We start from the raw sequence: 17,801 nt of genomic DNA on the forward strand, positions 1-17,801 counted from the left end.
GCTTGTAAGAATGTGAAAATCTGGTTGTAAGTGTTCCTATCTTTGTGATCAAGAGAGCTAAAGTCTGGTTAGCTTTTGACATGGAACATTTAGGAGCTAATGTTGAGACTGATGATCTTACATTGTACATTATGTATTTGTCTGGTTCCTTCCTTTTCAGGGTCTTCATAGCTAGTAAAGGAGAGGGGCCTCCACACAGAAACTGTTGTTAATAAGAGTAGTTTTGCAGATTTATTCCAAGCATCTTTTTCCCTCTGGAAATGAACAGTAGCATAGAGATATTTTCAGGAGCATGTAAGAGAAACTAGGAACTTTTAAAAAAAACTGTGTTAACCTGAGTAACAATCAGTTAGTTACATCAGAGCGTTTTTGGTATTGAAAAGGCACAGATGTCACATTCCATTTTATGGAAGATTTTGTAATATTCTGATTTGTTTCATTGTTATCTTTGTGGATTCCTAGCAAGTGCTGTTTTCAGTAGCCTTATAATATAGTTCTGTTATACTGCAAGAACAGATGAGCCCCAAAGCAAAATCTGTACTAACAGATACTGCCAGTGGAAAAGGTGAAAATTGACTTTCAGCTGATGATAGAATGTTGAGAAATTATAGAGCTTCATAAAGTTTCCCTGGTAGCGTTATTCTGATTCTTTATCTTAGTATAAATTCATATGACTGTATAGTAACAGGCTTTCAAAATTTGATTTTTTTGAGTGAGCTGTTGTATAAATATATAACATAGATATATGACACTGACACTAAAGAATTCAGTTTGTAATTTTATGAATAAAAAGTGTAGTATCTGTAATTATAGTGGTAAAGATAGTTTTAAAAAATATATTCAATTTTAATTAGTTAATAATATTTGGTGGTTGTTATTCTATCACGAAATGAAAAAATCTTTAGTCCAATTTATAAATTTTTAACAGTTTTTGATTTAGCACCAAGAGGAAAATTGAAATCAATATTCATGCAATTCTAGAATTGTTTCTTTGCCTTAGGAGGTGTAAGAAAACTAATCGAAAGGAATTGTTGCTAACCATTTAAAAAATGTTTGATGAATATTATAGGTTAGAGTTCCTAATGAAGAAAAATTTCTATTTTATTTGTTAAAAGTGGTTCATTATTACAAAACTGTGTCTGTACTCAAAGAACTGGCCCAGAAAAATAATGATTTGGTTATCTAAGACCATTGCAAGATTAACAGAGCAAAGAATAGATTGATAAGGGCACATAGAAATAACTTATATCAATTAAAATGTATAGATAAAAGTTTGAAATTGATTTTCTAAAGTAGATCAGTATATCAACCATAGTTGAGTCTATTCAGTAATTATACTAATTGTTGATATCTAGTTTTGACTTATACTGTAAACAAGGAGAAAAAAATATGTACTATGTACAGATAGTCCTAGTTTTATTCCCTTTTCAATTATATGTTAGTTTTTACATGATGAGATGTCTCTCATAAGTGTTTCAAATTCAGCTTCCCTCCAGCAGTACTTAGTGTTTGTTTGGTTTTCTGGATCTCGATAGTAAGGGCTCACTTCCTCTTCCTGGGAAACCAAGGGGAACTCCCCTTGAGTCATCCCTTTACTCATTCTCTTCAGGTCCCATCACTCTTGCAGGGCCTCCTTTGAGTTTGTCCTTTTCTCTGCGTCCATATTTCCAGTTCCTTCTAAGGAACTCTTTCTTTTGATCTCATCACAATTTCTGGAAGTACTAAGGAAAAGAGAAAGTATCAGTTGATGATAGAGCACAGAGTTCAGTGAACTGGCTTATGACCAGAATCTGGTGAGACTTCCAAATCAGAAATGATTAGTTAACATTTTTAAAGAGTTGTTTAAAATACATAAATATAAAGTATTTACAATCTGGTCCTTAACTGAAAGTCTGTCTATCCTAATAATAAGCTGTGAAAGTTATGATACAAAAAATTGATCAGTAGTTTTTCCTCTTTGTATTGATATGTCACAGATACATATACTATACACATACTGCCCAAATAAACCTGTGAGTAAGTGGTATATCAGGGTTTCATGAGAAATCACCAATAGGAGATAAAAGTCTATTTATCTGTGTGTGTGTGTGTGTGTGTGTGTGTGTGTGTGTGTGTGTGTGTATTCACAGCAAGATTCACAGAAAGAAATTGGTTTAGGTGATTGTGGAGACGAGTTAAGGGAGCCTGGAATGTGGGGCAGGGCAGGCTATGAGGAAAAGTGGGCTTAGAACTCTTGGTCAAGAGCTGAAGTCAGCAAGTAGAATTATTAAGGCTCAGCATTCTTTTCCTCTTTTGGCCTTTTTGAGACAAGCATTCACTGCATTTCAGGCTGGCCTTGAATTTACTTTGTAGCCCTGGCTGGGCTGGACTCAGTGATCCTCCTGCCTCAGCACAGTGCTGGGATTACAGGTGAGGCCACCACACCTGGCCTTAAGACTTGGTTTTTAAGGCTTGTGACTGAGTGAATTATTCCCACCCAGATTATTTTGGATAATCTCCTTTATATACGTCTACAAACCATTTCCATTGCAACACCTGAATTAGTGTTGTCTTGAATAATCAGGGGCTTGTAGCCAGTACAAACTGACCCATAAAAACATTGCGGATGGTTTAAACCAAAGTTTGGAGGAACTGATAATCTTTATACAGTTGAGTTTTCCAAATCTGAAAATCTAAAATGCAAAGCTACTTACTTTTGGGATGATCAGCTGATGAAGTCTATACAGATTTTCCAGAATCTTAAAAAAAAACAAAATTCTACTTCTGAAACTGTTCTCATCCTAAGCATTTCAGATAAGGAATGCTCAGCCTATGCAAACAATTCGGGAAAATGTGAAGGGAGGAGGGAGAATTTCAATTTGTTTATAAACTGAAACTTTGATACCAAAACATTGTTAAGATAAAAGCAAACTCTTAGGCAAATTTCAACATGGAAGATAACTGAAAATATTCTAAACAAAATTTGAACGACTAACACAGGAATCCTGCTAGTTGGTAGTTAGTATTTTCCTAACAACCATTATCATAAAATTTGAAAAGATGATGTCAAAAGTTTTCCTAAAATTGTCCCCTATGGAAATTGGGACACAATCGTCAGATTGCTAAAGCAGTGAGAGAGTTAAGTAGGGCTGTGCTGGTTACAAAGAGTAAAAAAAACGTTGAACCTATATGTCAGCAGTAAAACATTACAGCATGTTATTTATGTGAAGATATATTTAGCATTAGAAATAAATTGAATGAAAGATGAACAGTATCTTCAAAGAGATAATGACTTCTTAACTACTGAATTATCTAATGTCTAATATTTGTTAGTCTCCTGAGTCCAGATTTTATCGTTTAAGCAAAACTGTTTTAAATTGAGATAAATGGCCAGTAGAATTTACAGATCTTAAGTGAGTTTTAATAAATGAGTACCCTAATCACAACACTCACAGAGGGTATACTTCTCAACTCCCATAAATACCATTATTCTAATTGTTATCACTATAGATTATTTTTGCATGTTCTTCAGTCATGTGTTGTGTACTCATGTGTCTAACTTCTTGAGATTCATTCATGTGTTTTTGTACTACTGTTGCAGTATTGATAATATCTTTATTCCTAAGTAATTTTGGCTATTATAAATAATGCTTTCACAAGCAGTTTTGTGCAAGTTAGGAATAGAACATAGTATATATTTAACTTTATAACTCAACAAGCAGTTTTCCAAAGAAGTTTATCATTTCACACTCCCACCAGCTTTAAATGAAAGTTCTAGTTGTTTTACATTCTCTCCATCATTTAATATTGCCATTGTTTTTAGTTTCAGTTATTCGGCAGTTGTGAAATGATATCTTGGGTTTCATTTGCATTTGTTCACCTTTTTATGTATACATTTTATATCTTCAGTGAAATGTCCTTTTGATGTGTTTGTCCAATTTCATTGAATTGTTACTGTATGTTTTTTATGTACTCTGTAGTCAAGTTCTTTGTCAGATGTCTATCTCTCTCTTTTTCTCATGGTCTGTGCTTTGCTTTTAATTTTTTAAAAGTGTCTTTTGATGTTCAGAAGATACTATATTTGATGAAGTCTAATTTCTAATTTTTTCTGTTGAGTACCTTGTGTTCTCTTTACAACTTTTTAAAAAAAAATCATTTATTTATTTATTTATTTATTTATTTATTTATTTTATCGGTACTGAGGATCAAGCTCACAACCGCTTGCTTGTAAGCAGGTGTTTATGCCGCTGAGCTAAATCCCCAGCCCTCTCTTTACATCTTTGCTCCAAGGAATTTTCTTTTTTATTTTAATGGTCTTTTTCTTTCTTTTCTTTTTGGCATATTTGTTTAGTCCCTCTGCCATCCTTTATTAAAAGTACTTTTATTTTCTTATTGACTATCTTGGATGCATTGTAAAATAAATTGATAGTATATATATATGGAACTAATCTGGACTCTGATTTGTTAATGTTATTTGATTATCATCACTAGGCCAATTTGATTGCAAATGTTTTGGTCATTCTAGGTCCTTTGCTTTTTCTTATAATTTTTTTGGCCTTTTAAAAAATTATAAATTTGTTTTGTAATAACTTAATACAAGAAATTGGAAACTAGTACAGTATCCCTGTACCTTTTCCCAGCTTTTTGTAATGATTTTATCTTATGTACAAATAATATAGGCTGTTGCTCTCAAAAGGACAAAACTTGATATTGAGGGGGACGTATACATTGCATCTGTGATATTAATATTTTGTAGGAGGGCATTAGAAAAAAAGTCACAGAAGTTGCCTTATACGGCAAAAATGGAAAGGTTGGAACACACTGCCATGACTCACTATTGAGAGGAAACCAGGAAGGGACTTCGACATAATACTGTTGACTTGAGTACATATCTCAGTGGAGTTATTTTTTTTTGTCAAATGTTAAATGACATTTTATCATCTGTAAATATTTGAGTAACACTAACCACAATCCACATACAGAGTTGTTCCATTACCACAAATAAAGTCCCTTGTAGTTACTTCGCCTTCAGTGGTCTGTTTTCCATCATTGTAATGGTCACTTCCAGGATATAAGTAGAATCATACAACATGTAACCTTTGAGATTGTTTGTTTGTTTGTTTGTTTCATTTGCACAGTGTCCTTGCAACTCATCCAGGTCGTTGTTGCCTATCAAAAGGTCATTTTTATTATTGCTGAGTAATGTTCGTTGTGTGGATGAGTCTGTTGTTTGTTCATTCACTTGGAGAAGTTGTGTTGCATATCCAAGTTTGGGCCTTTTTAAAAAAATGGTTCTGGGGATTAACCCAGGACCTTTGCACCCCACTCTTTTCCTTTTTATTTTGGGATAGGATCTCCCTATGTTGCCCAGGCTGGACTCAAACTTACAATTCTCCTGTCTCAGCCTCCCAAAGTAATAAAGGTATAGTGAAGCTTATTTTCAGATTTTTGCATGAACATAGTTTTCATTTTTATAGGATAAATTCAGAAGTAGGTGTTTGTTGGGTTATATGGTGAATGTATGTTTAGGGTTACACAAAATCACATGCTTCTGCTCTAGAGTTTCTATACTATATTATGTTCCCAGCAACTGTGCAAGACACCTATTTACTCTGTATCCTTGTCAGCTCTTAATAGTATATATTAAAACTTATATCCATTTTAATGGGGATTTAGTGGTATTTTTTGGTAGTTTAATTTGTGTTTCCATAGTGGCTAAGGATATTGAGCATCTCCTGATACTGTGTATTTTTCATTGGTGTATCTTTTGGTATAGTGTCTGCTAAAGTCTTTTGTCCTTTCCTGTTGGACCTTTTTTTCCTTACTGTTGATTTTAAAATTTCTTAATATATTCTGGATGCAAGTTCTTTGTCAGACATGAGATTTGCAAATATTTTTTCTTTGTGGCTTGTCTTTTTATCTTCTTTATAGGGGCTTTCCTAGAACAAAAGTTTATAAATGTGATGAAATCTTATTTATTTTTTCCCTTATGGTTTGTGTGTTTAGTATCATGTATGAGAATGCTTTTGGGCTGGGGATGTAGCTCAGTGGGTAAAGTGCTTACCTGGCATGCACAAGGCTCTGAGTTCAATTTCCACTACCATCAAAATAATTTTTTTTTTTTTTGACCAACTCTGGGTCCTGATGATGATCTCCTTAGATGTCTTCTACACGTATTTTACAGCCCACTTAAGTTAAAAATAGTATATAGAGTTTCACTTACTTTTCACATACTTTTTCCTAGGAGTGACAAATAACTGTAGAACAATACCAAAACTAAAAGTATCAACCGGATTATAAATCTAAAATTTTCACCAGTGTTTATATGTGCTTATGTGTATATATAAATAATTCTATGCAGTTTTTTTTCTCCTTTTCATTCTTGTGAGGTGGAGTTCAGACCCAGGACCTTGTGCATGCTAAGCAAATGCTCTACCGTGGAGCTGCGTCCACAGTTTGTTTTATCCATCTTTACTCTGTTGCTATTCTTACAGGGAAAGCGTTCAGTGTTTTACCACCTAGTGTGATGTTAGCTATAGGGTATTTGTAAAAGTTTTCTTTTGGTTAAACACATTTCTGTCTATTCCTGGTTTACTAATTGTCCCAGCCTGCAGGTAAGTCCACGGAGACCCTAGAGGAGAAGTGGGGATGAAAAGGAAACAAGAGACACAAGGAATGGAGGCAAGACAGGAGTCTGATCAAGTCTCGTTTATGCAAGGAACGAGTATCAAATATATAGGGTATTGGGGAGAAGGGATTTGGGTTCTGAGACGTCAGCAGGTAACTTAGCAACAGTGGCAAGACTGAAGGCCATAGGTTAAATCAGTTTTTCAAATTTCTCATGCGGGCTCATAAGGTGCGCTGGTTAGCATAATTCCTGAATAAACCAGGCCAAACAAGCTAAGCAAGTTGCCGCTTAACTACCAAACTTAACTCCTAGAGGGATTTAAGGTGGTGTGGCCTGCAGATATAAGGTGGCAGCCAATTATAGGGCTTGCCACAACCAACAAATTCAATTTTGCTTGGGTTTTTTACACCATCAGTTGATATGATTATATAACTTTGTTTCTTCCATAGTATTAGGTTATACAGATTACATTTTAGTAAACCAGCTGTGTATTACTGGAATAAACCTAATCTAATTGTGTCTTGTTTTTATTTATCTATATTAATGATTTTGATTTCCAGATACTTTATTGAAGATGTGTGGATCTATGTTTATGACTGATATTGTTCTATTCTGTTGTGCATGTATTTTGTAAATACTGTCTTTGATTTTTATATAACGGTGATACTAGTTTCGTAAAATGTGTTGAGAGGAGACTAGAGTTAATATTATTCTTTACATTGAAGAATTTGCTAATAAAACCACCTCGGCCATTTCTATTGATCTTTTAAAAAACAACCTTCAGGTTACCTCATTTATATTTCTGTTGTCAATTTTATTGATTTCTGAACTTTATTACTTTCTTATTCTTTTTATGTAAACTCCATTTTCCCCCCTTTTTATAGTTTTGTCATGTAGAAGCTTTCTGTTGAGGCTGGTTGAGGCTTTCTGTTTTTGCTGTGAGCATTTATTGCTCTTTATTTTCCCATAAGTACTGCTTTAGCTTTGTCTCACAAATTTGATATGTGTTTTCATTTTGTTAAGGTCAATAAATATATTCTTTAATTTTTTGGCACTTCTCTGACCTGTAAACATTTAGAAATATTCTTTTAATTTCCAAGTATTATCTTCCTGTTGTTGATACTTTTATAGTCAGGGAAAATACTTGGCTTTCAATTTTTAGTATGCCTTTAGATTTTTTTTGTCTTTTTCGTTTTTTATTGGTACCAGGAATCTAACTCATGACTGCCTGGTTGCAAGGCAGGTGCTCATGCCGCTGAGCTAAATCCCCAGCCCCATGCCTTTAGATTTATCTGTAGTGTTTTTGAGTTTTTTTTTTTTTTATTTTAAAGAGAATAAAAGCCAATAAGAATAATACAGAATTTCAAAACAAGATGATAGGAAATTAACAATGATTATTGTATTGCATATTGTCTTCAAAATAGTTGCTCAGATTACCAGATCTAGGCATACAAAATTGATCAAACAATATCAGCAATAAGTGTTCCTTTCATGAACTAATAGAATGAGTAGTGCAGTTATCTTAGCTGTGTTGTGTGTGTATATATAATATATATTCCCCCTCTTTTCTCTTTTCCCGATTTTAGTTTTTTCCTTTTGAGTTATTTCTTTCCCTTATGTAGCATATGCTTTGAATCTTATTTAATCTTGCACTTTCTTAGACTAGAGAAGCAATATGAGGTGTGCAAGTCTGATTTATTTCACCTACAAATACGGTCTGTGGTTGCATCCATTGACTTTGTGTGTGTGTGTGTGTGTGTGTGTGTGTGTGTGTGTGCAGGGGATTGAACTCATGACTGCACACTTGCCAGGCAGGCACTTATGCCACTGAGCTAAATCCCTGGTCTGTCATCCATTTACTTATAAAAACCTCGAGTTCAATATTTCTTTGTAGTACTCCAATTTAAAAAAATACCACAACTTTTTTCATCCACTGATTGGTTGATGACCATTTGAGGTTGTTTCTAAGATTTAAAAATTATTACAAATTATACCACTATAAACATGGGAACATGTGTATCTCTGTGTTATGGTGTTTCTAGTTGTTCTGGAAAAATACTGAGAAGAGGAATAGCTGAGGCAAATGAACTTCTAATCCTAGTTTAGTCTACACTCCCCCAGCAGTGGAGAAGTGTAATTTTTTTTCCGTATCCCCACCAGCATTTGTTATTGGTTGATTTCATGATGATAGCCATTCTTTCTGGATTGAGATGGAATCATAGTTTTTAATTTGCATTACAATGACCAATGATCTAGAACTTTTTTTTCATATATTTATTTGCCATTTGTATTTCTTCATCTGAGAATTGTACATTCATCTCAGATGCCCATTTTTGGATTGGGTCTTTGAATTTGGGGAGCCTGATTTTTTTTCAATTCTTTATGTGGTCTAGATATAAGTCCTTTTTCTGAGGGACAGCTGGCTAAAATGTTTTCCCACTCTATGGTTTTCCTTTTCACTCTTGGTAATTTCTTTTGATATGCAAAAACTTTTTAATAAAAAGATGAGATCCTAGTTGTTGGTTGTTTGAAGTACTTCCTGTGTAATTTGGATTTTGTTCATGAACTCTGCTTACCCTTTTGTCTTCAAGATTTCAACTTACTTTCTCTCCCAGTAGATGTAGTGTTTCTCTTTTAATTCCAATGATCTTTGATCCATTTTGACCTCAGTTTAGTGTATGATGACAGATGTGGATCTAGTTTTAGTCTTTAGCATGTAGAGAGCCAGTTTTTCCAGGACCACTTATTAAAGAGGCTGGCTTTCTTCCAGTGAACATGTTGGGCCATTTGTCAAAGATAAGGTTGGCTGAGTATGTTTGGAGTTGTGTGTTCATCTTCTATTCTGTTCCACTGATAACTCTGGTCTGTGTTTTTTTGTTTTTGTTTTTGTTTTTTTTTTAATTTTAAAGAGAAAAACAGATAAACAATGAAAATGAGTTTTGAAACAGGGTAGTGGGACAGTTATAATACTTGATAGTTTGCATTTTGGTGTCTTGTAGTAGGTATTCAGAGAACAGGACATTGCCATGATGTCTTAGCTAAACAATATCAGCGCGAAACATTCTTTTCAAAGAACAAACAGAAGTGAGCTGTGTAACTACCTTAACTATCTTGCATATACATATATCTTTTCCTTTTATCCATTCTTCCTTTCCGCATCACAGTTTGTCTTTTTTTTGAACAATTTCTTCCCAATTCACAATATCTATTGTACATTTTTTTATTTTAAAGAGAAGAAAGAAAAAACAGAAAAATTAAGATGCAAACTTAAAAAACAATAAAAACAAAATGACAGCAACAACAACAAAAAACAATATCTATATAAATTTTCAAAACAAGATGGTAGTAATTTGGCAATGGTTGTTATACTGCATACTGTTATCTTCAAAATATTTTCTCAGGTTACCAGAAACAGGAATAGAAGAAAACAGTAAAATGAAACAACACTAGATTTCAAAAAGGAGGCTGAAGGAAGTCCCCCACAGTTGCTACCATGTGTGTTACCATCCTCCAATTAGATGCCTGGACGACCAGGCCCGCAAAGTGAATCAAACTATATAAGTATCAAGCTATTCCTGTCACCTCAGTTGCTGTCATCTCACCCTGAGTCCTCCCAGTGAGCCAGTTGCTTACCAGGGGTGGGGGAGTAGTGGTAGGGGTGCTCTTCTGGTTTCCCAGCCTGTACACCAGCTGATTCTTGGGAGGACATGTTTTATCTTTTTGCTGAGTAGTAGTCTCCTATCTACATATCAGAGCCCAACTCACAGGAAGGCATGCTCTGTCTTGTGTTTTTTTTTTTTTTTTTAAGGCATGCTTTGTCTTGTTTTTTGTTTTTTTTCACTATTTCGCTGATTTTATCACAGAGGCTTTGTGGTATAATTTCAAGTCAGGGATTGCAGTGCCTCCTGCCTTCCTTTTGTTGCGTAAGACTGCCTTTGCTATTTTAGGTTTCTTCTGGTTCCAGATGAATTTTAGGAATATGTTCTCTAGGTCTGTGCTAATGGCATTTTGATTTGTATTGTATTAAATCTGCATAACAGTTTTGGGAGTATGGCCATTTTTATAATGTTGATTCTTCCTATCCATGAGCAAGGAATACCTTTCCATTTTCTAAGATCCTCTTCAATTTCTTTTTTTCAGAGTTTTTTAATTTTCTTTTTCCTTTCTTTTTTTGTCTTTTTTTTTTTAATCTGTACCTGGGATCATACTTCACGACTGCCTGCTTGCAAGGCAGGCACTTACACTGCTGAGCTAAATTCCCAGCCCCAAGTTTTTAAATTTTCAATGTATAGATCGTTTTACTTCTTGTGTTAGATTGATTCCTAAGTATTTCATTTTTGAGGATGTTATTTTGAAGAATATGGTTTCCCAAATATTTGTCTAGTGAATTTGTTGCTTATATATAGGAGTGCTACTGATTTTTGAGTACTGACTATTTTTAGATACCCTACTGAATTTGGTTATAATCTTAGTGTAAAATGTGCACATATGGTTTATCAAAGTCTTGGTCTTCAAAATTTTAAAAATGTTTATCATTTCTCATGTTTGAAATTTGTGACCCATCTTTGTTTTCTCATCAGTCTGGCTCGTGGTTTATTAATTTCAATGTTCTCAGAAAACTTGTTTTACTTTTACTCATTTTACTTATGTCATTTTTGTTTGCTTTGTTTTTTTAATGCTTTGATTTTTGCTTTGGTCTCTTATTGCCTTTCTCCTCCCCCCCTCTTCTTTTTTTTTGGTTTCTTAAGGTAGAAGAAGCTTAAGATGATTTAAGAACTGTCTCTTTTTTTCCTCTTAATTTTTGGTGTTACAGATTTCCTTGTAAGTACTGTAATAGTACATCACACAAAATTTTGATAGGTTGCATTTTCATTTTTATTCATTCTGAAATATTTTCTGATTTCTTTGATATCTTAAATCCCCAGAGCATTTTAAAATGTGTTCTTTGGCTTACAGATATTTGGAGATTACCCAGCCATCTATTATTGATTTCTTATTTAGTTACATTAGTTTCAGCAAACGTACCTTTGTATGGCTTGAATTTTTTCACATATACTAAGAATTTTTTCACTGTCAAAATATGTTTTATTTTGGTAAATTTTCTTTTGTTTTTGAGTGGAATATTCTCTAAATGTCAAAAAGGTTGATAATATTGCTCAAGTACTTTACAGTCTTAAAATGTAAACTTAAATGTGTATTTTTGTTTTACATTTGTGCATTAGAGATTCATATTTATTTTTTCAGAGTGTGTTCTCTATTAATTCTGTGATATATTTTGTTTTGAAAGATTATAACATTTCCTCCACGCCTTATACTTTTTTTGAAATGGGGCTTAACATAAGCAATGGCGTCTTACCACTCCTCAGCTCCCACCCTAACTTGGATATGGGCTGTTAATGATTTGAAATCATAAAATGTAGCATGATGTTTGTGGCTTCTATGACAAGGTCACAAAAAGCATATAACTTTCACCTGGTTGATCTCCAGCGATTCTTTCTCTAATTGTACTTTCTTATGACTCACTGCCAAACTGTAAGAAGGGATGATGTGTGGTGATCTGATTTATAGTCCTGACTGACTGTGGCCCATTCCAGCCTACATAGGAAATCAGTGCATAAAGAAGAAAGAACTTTAGAAGTACATTCTGCAGTCCCAGATTTTTCAGATGTTGAAGACCACATCAGTCTTTTGAGTGTCCCCAGATGAGGTCTTTCTAATCTATAGATTACTAAACATAAGAAGATGTTTATTGTTCTACATGTACTGTATACAGTAAAAATAAAATAATATAAAAATGTTTTTTTATATATGCTATAGTAGTAATAAGGAAATTTTTTTTTCTGTTGAGTTTGAAGGAAGAAATAGTTTTGTTTTCCATGTATCTGAAATGTTTTTAAGCCTTCTCTTAATGACTGGTTTCAGTGACCCTAGTAGTCTTAGATGCAAAGAAATTCTTTTTCAGAACTTGGAAGTTATTTTTTCTTGTGTTCAAGTTTTGCCTGTGCAAATTTTCAAGTACATTTAGATAATCCATGTGTTGTTTCTGTCTGTGAACTCTTTATTTGCCTCAGTATGTTTATTATACTTTTTCTGAAGTCTTATTTTCTTTAACTCTTTTAACCATGCTGGGGGATAGTTACTTTTTTATTTATGATTTGTTATTTCTATTTTATTGTCCTTCATAAAATCAAGGCGGTTCTTGGATGTTTCATTGTTTTGTTTGAATTTTGAGGTGCCCCGGTTGTGATCTGTGTAAAAATATATATATCTCAGTTCATAGCTGCCTGCCCTCAGAATTTGTAGAGAATAACGTACTTTGTATTAAATACATAAATGAGTTTAAAGTCTAGGTTCTTAAGTTTCCTCAGTATTACTAAATACTGTGACACTTCCTGAAGTTTAGGAGATAAATACTTTTGTCTTTCATCCTTGATCTAGGGATAGCAGAGGAGTGACCATTTGGTGCAGGTACTGAATTATTTCAACCAGTAACTTGGATTTCCTCAAAATTCTTGCCATTCTATTTACTGCTTCAAAGTATAGGACAACACTCACTTTTAGTGTCAGTTTTTCCTGTGTTCTCTATGAAATTACCATTATTTCCGTTAATCTGATTTCACCTGTCTTTTGTCTTTCAGAAATTCCTTGTTACTTTATATTCACTGGGACTCTTACCCCTTTGGTTTTTAGAGCTTTCCCAGAATTTAAAAAGCAGGTGAAGTGCGGTAGCATTCATTTCAGTTTGCCATTTTAGACAAATGGTAGAAATTATATCTACAATCCACAGAAATGTCACATGCTTTGTATTGTATTGTATTGGACCTATTGTTTTACTTTATTTTCTGATTTTTCTTTCTTAGGCTATTTATACTACTATGTAGAAAAACTGTTTCTTTTTTAAATCTTGTATTTTTTCATCTATCCTAGGATTTCAAAATTAATAAGATATTTCTGTGGATATATTAATATGATAATGTTGATGATTTAGACTTTAATTTTGATCAGTTTACATGGGACTTGTAGATTACATGGGATCTACATGGGATCAGTCTATGGGACTTGTTATCAGGTAAGTGTTGCAGTATGGTTTGCAGAAACTTTTAGAAAGATGTCACCTGTGTTCCTCACAGTTTGTTGTTGTATATCAAACAGTATTAGAATGATTTTTAGTGACTAAATTAATAACAGTTTTATCACATGGTAAAAGTTTAAAAAATGACGCATCAGTTTTTGCTTTAAATAGCTAGAGCACTTATTTTTTCCCTAATCCTGTGATTTACTTGAGACTTTACTATAATAAAGAACTTTTTTTTCAGATCAACATCTGAGACATGTTGAAAAAGATGTTTTGATCCCTAAAATAATGAGAGAAAAGGCCAAAGAGAGGTGTTCTGAACAAGTTCAAGGTAAGATTCAAATATTCCTGTAAAGATTAAGTTCATTTTTAATAATTTGATCTGAATGTAATCCTTAGCTTCAGAGTTAAGTAGTCCATGAATTAATATGTATGAATTGCTTCTCACCCTTTCGCTGTGATACCAATATTTCAGCTTGCGGAGCTTCCAGGCATTCAGTTCATTTACAATTTAAACATATTTCCCTAAATTACTAATAAAAACCTGATTCTTCCCCAGAAATATAGTTTATATATAGAGAAAAACTTGGTGTGAGTATTCTGGAAAAATAAGTTACTCTGGTGATTTTTGATAGGGTAAGGACAAAATTCCAAATGTCATAGCTAGTATGTAATATCTAGTACCTGTTTTTTCATCCATCAGCATATTCATATGTATATATATATGTACACACACACTTAAGGTGATTTTCTTTAGTGTCATTGTCTATTACTGAATTGTTAATGAATCCTAGTATGACTTACAATAAGTCTGATTTTTGCGTGCATGTTTTGTTTTGTGTTTCTAAATCGGAGATATTTTTGTAAAATGCATGCATTAGTTATCTTCATATGCATGTTTTTTGGAAAATATTTTTAATATTAAATATTCCTATATCCTATAAACTTAGAAACATTGAAAAATATATATTGAAAATGTAAATAAAGTGATAGGTAAAAATGGAGGCCATGAAAAACACAAAAACATGAAAAACATGAAAACATGAAAAACATGAAAAACATGAAAAACATGAAAAAAAAATGAGGCCAAAAAAAAAAAAAATGATGGATCATTAGAAAAGCTGGTGAGAATATTATTGTACAAATAGCTTTTTAGAAGATTTTGTCTTTATAACTGGCTATCAAAACGAGGTAGTAAAAGTTTACTGACATATTCTCCTAGCTCCCCTTCCTCACTTGCCTTGTAATCATTATTGTTGAAGGACCACGACAATTTCTAGTGAGGCTAGTAGGCTGTAGCTCCGCTACAGGCTTCTATATGGGAAAAGCAGACTGTGTCAACTTCTAGCTTCAAGACTGTGTCAATGTTTGGGTGCTAGAAACGTTTGTCTCCTTCTCAGCCTTCAACCTTCAGAGGTGACCTTTGCAGTTGGTGGTTGGAGACAATCAAATAAGAATAGAGCCTTACACTCAACAGTGTGTGATGATCTTTTTCATTTCTTAGGTTAAATAACTTGTTACAACTCACTCCATTTTTAAATTCATCTCTAAGTTAGTCATCTAAAATAAGTAATCATTTTGTGGCATTATTCTTGCTTTTTCTATGAATGTTTTACTCAGTATTTTCCCTCATAGTTCCCATCTCCCAACCCCAAGTGTTGGGAAGAATGAACTTGTTGGCACCTAGAGACAGTTCAGTGCACAGCTGGCTTTGGCCAGTGTTATGCTGATTGTCTCAAAAAGTAATCTTCCACCTGCCTTGTAGAACTTTAAAAATATATTCCCTGATTCAGATAAGGGAGGATAAAAATTTAACAATGGATAATAAAGTTACAGGGTTAACTTCTCATTACTAGAAAAGTTTATTTGATATTAATGGTAATATATTAGTCTACTGTTATAAATTATATTCAGTTTTATAACATGTTGTCCTGATACCTAGAATGAAAGCAAGCTAGCTAATTCAATTGTATACTTAATTTTTACAGATGTGATTTAAGTTAAAATATAGAATGTATGGCTATGAGTTTCAGAATTGGCTTTCCATATTGTTAGACATTGAAACTTTGTATTTGAAACAAAGAATAGATTGTAACTTTAACATGTTGGTTTTTGTTACACAGCCACTATTTGATAGTGGTACAGAAGTTTTAGTGTTCTGTTCTTTATAAAACTCTAGGTTGTTTAGCATGTTAACATGATGAAGATTTTGATGTACTTCTGAAGTCTGAAAGCATTTTAAAATTTGAGTTTTGTTTAGATTATTTTAATGCATTTGTCCTTATTGGAAAGCACTGTGTAATATAATTGATTTTTGAATATTTCAGTTTCTCATTGATAATCATATTGATTTTTTAGGCCATATGGCCTCTGTTTTAGAATGTAAAATTGATCATTTTATAAAAGAATAATAAGTCCTTAATATTCTCCCTGCTTAACTATGTGAATTTGGAAAGAGTGCACATAACTACCACAGGGGGAAAAAAAATCTGCATTTTAGTTGACAGTAAAGTGTAATTTAGAATCAGGACCCTTCCATTGTAGTGCACCTATTGTTTATACCTTTGCTTTATTAAATAATAATAAGATTTTACATAAAGCATTATGTGTGTTAATCATACGTTTCTTAGATAAAGATACAGGCATTTTAATAAGTTATCTGACTTTCTGCTAAATGCTGAAACATGGTTATATAGGAAAGCTTTTCCATTTTGTTTTTTTTTTTTTTTCCATGCCATTTCAACTCAGCTGATCATAAGAATTGGGTCAGACTGCCAGCAACTTAGGCTTGTGAAGGGAATGGAACAGCTTTTCCAGGGACAAAGAAAAATAAAATCACTTTCAATGAAAGAAAGATGCCTCATTATAGTCACCAACAGCAGTTATTGACAGCTACAGTTCCTATTAACAAGGAGCATTTAACTAAGAATTTGGCTGTTGGATCTTTGGACTTGATCTAATTTGCTGGCATTAATTAGTTTCTTTTGAGGACAGACACTTGGTGCTCACAGCTATAGATTTGGAGGGCTAATTAGGATAGAAAATTGAACAGAATGGGGTAAGGCATTAACCTTCAACCATTACCAGCTGGGACACTGATAAAGACCACAGAGTCCAAATGCTCCCTATTGATGTGAAGAGTACCCTAATGAATATCAATTTCAGCCAGGTTGCTATATTTTTACTAGTTCTGTCTTCATTATAAAATTTTAACCAGCTTCCATAATACTTTAATTATCTGTACACTATTGGCTTTTACTATGCACTGATTTAGTCTGAGTTATACATCATACCTGATGTTTAAGCACAATTAAAATTTATCTTAACCAGAACATAACATTTAGGATGTATGTACTTTTTTACTTTTAAGACCTGAAATTATGTTATTGTAACTTTTTTTAAGTTCATGCATAGTTATGGTACCAGCTATTTCAGTATAATGGAAACTGTTACTGGATAATAAAATCTCTGGAGCATCAAGCAGTGTTTGGAATGAATTGGAGAATCTTTGTGTTTATAAAATGTAGTTTTAAGAATTTAGGAGACATAAAAGTTTGTTTTAAAAGAAAAAACTAGTATTTTTCTTTTGGACCTTTATTTTGAGTTAATTAATAAAGGTGGCTTGATGTAGAAGTTAAATACAACATAGAAATCTTGATTTTACTGTTGTGAAAATTTTGACAAGATTATACACTGCTGATATCAAAAAGAAAAGTTACTGAATTAAATCAAACTGTAGTAGTTCTCTTCTGCCAATGATGTTACTGACAAGGAGTAGAGCCACTAGAATATGACTGAAATATAGAGGTAGACCTCAGGACATGGAGCACATTAAGAATGACTGGAACCGACAGGAAACTCCCATAACCTCTACTTGATCCCAAAAGCCACAGAGTGAATCCTCTGTGCTGTGATGACAGAATCCTTGTGTTTCTCTTGTCTGTGGAAGTTTCCGAGTTGTGTTTTAGGGAGATAGTGTGACAGATTTGGAGATTGCTTTCTTTGTGATTTGTGATTCTTGTAAAGCTGTTCTGCTGTAGCAATTTAATGATTTATGTTTACTCCATTAATAATATTTTTAAATACATTTTGGTCACATTTGCTGGTAAATTATACATT

General features: G+C 33.1%; 1 protein-coding gene across 1 annotated transcript in view; it reads left to right on the forward strand.

The window, feature by feature from the left end:
• Nucleotides 1–17,801, forward strand: part of Cmc1 (C-X9-C motif containing 1) — an 80,223-nt gene that overhangs the window by 15,074 nt on the left and 47,348 nt on the right. Inside the window, exon 3 of the mRNA XM_003479994.5 lies at nt 13,924–14,013. Coding sequence (XP_003480042.3) covers nt 13,924–14,013 — 90 coding nt within the window. The remainder of the gene's footprint in view (nt 1–13,923; nt 14,014–17,801) is intronic.

The sequence above is a fragment of the Cavia porcellus genome, unplaced genomic scaffold (assembly GCF_034190915.1).
Source record: "Cavia porcellus strain 051 isolate PalLab524CR breed Dunkin Hartley unplaced genomic scaffold, mCavPor4.1 scaffold_10, whole genome shotgun sequence".
Taxonomy (NCBI): domain Eukaryota; kingdom Metazoa; phylum Chordata; class Mammalia; order Rodentia; family Caviidae; genus Cavia; species Cavia porcellus.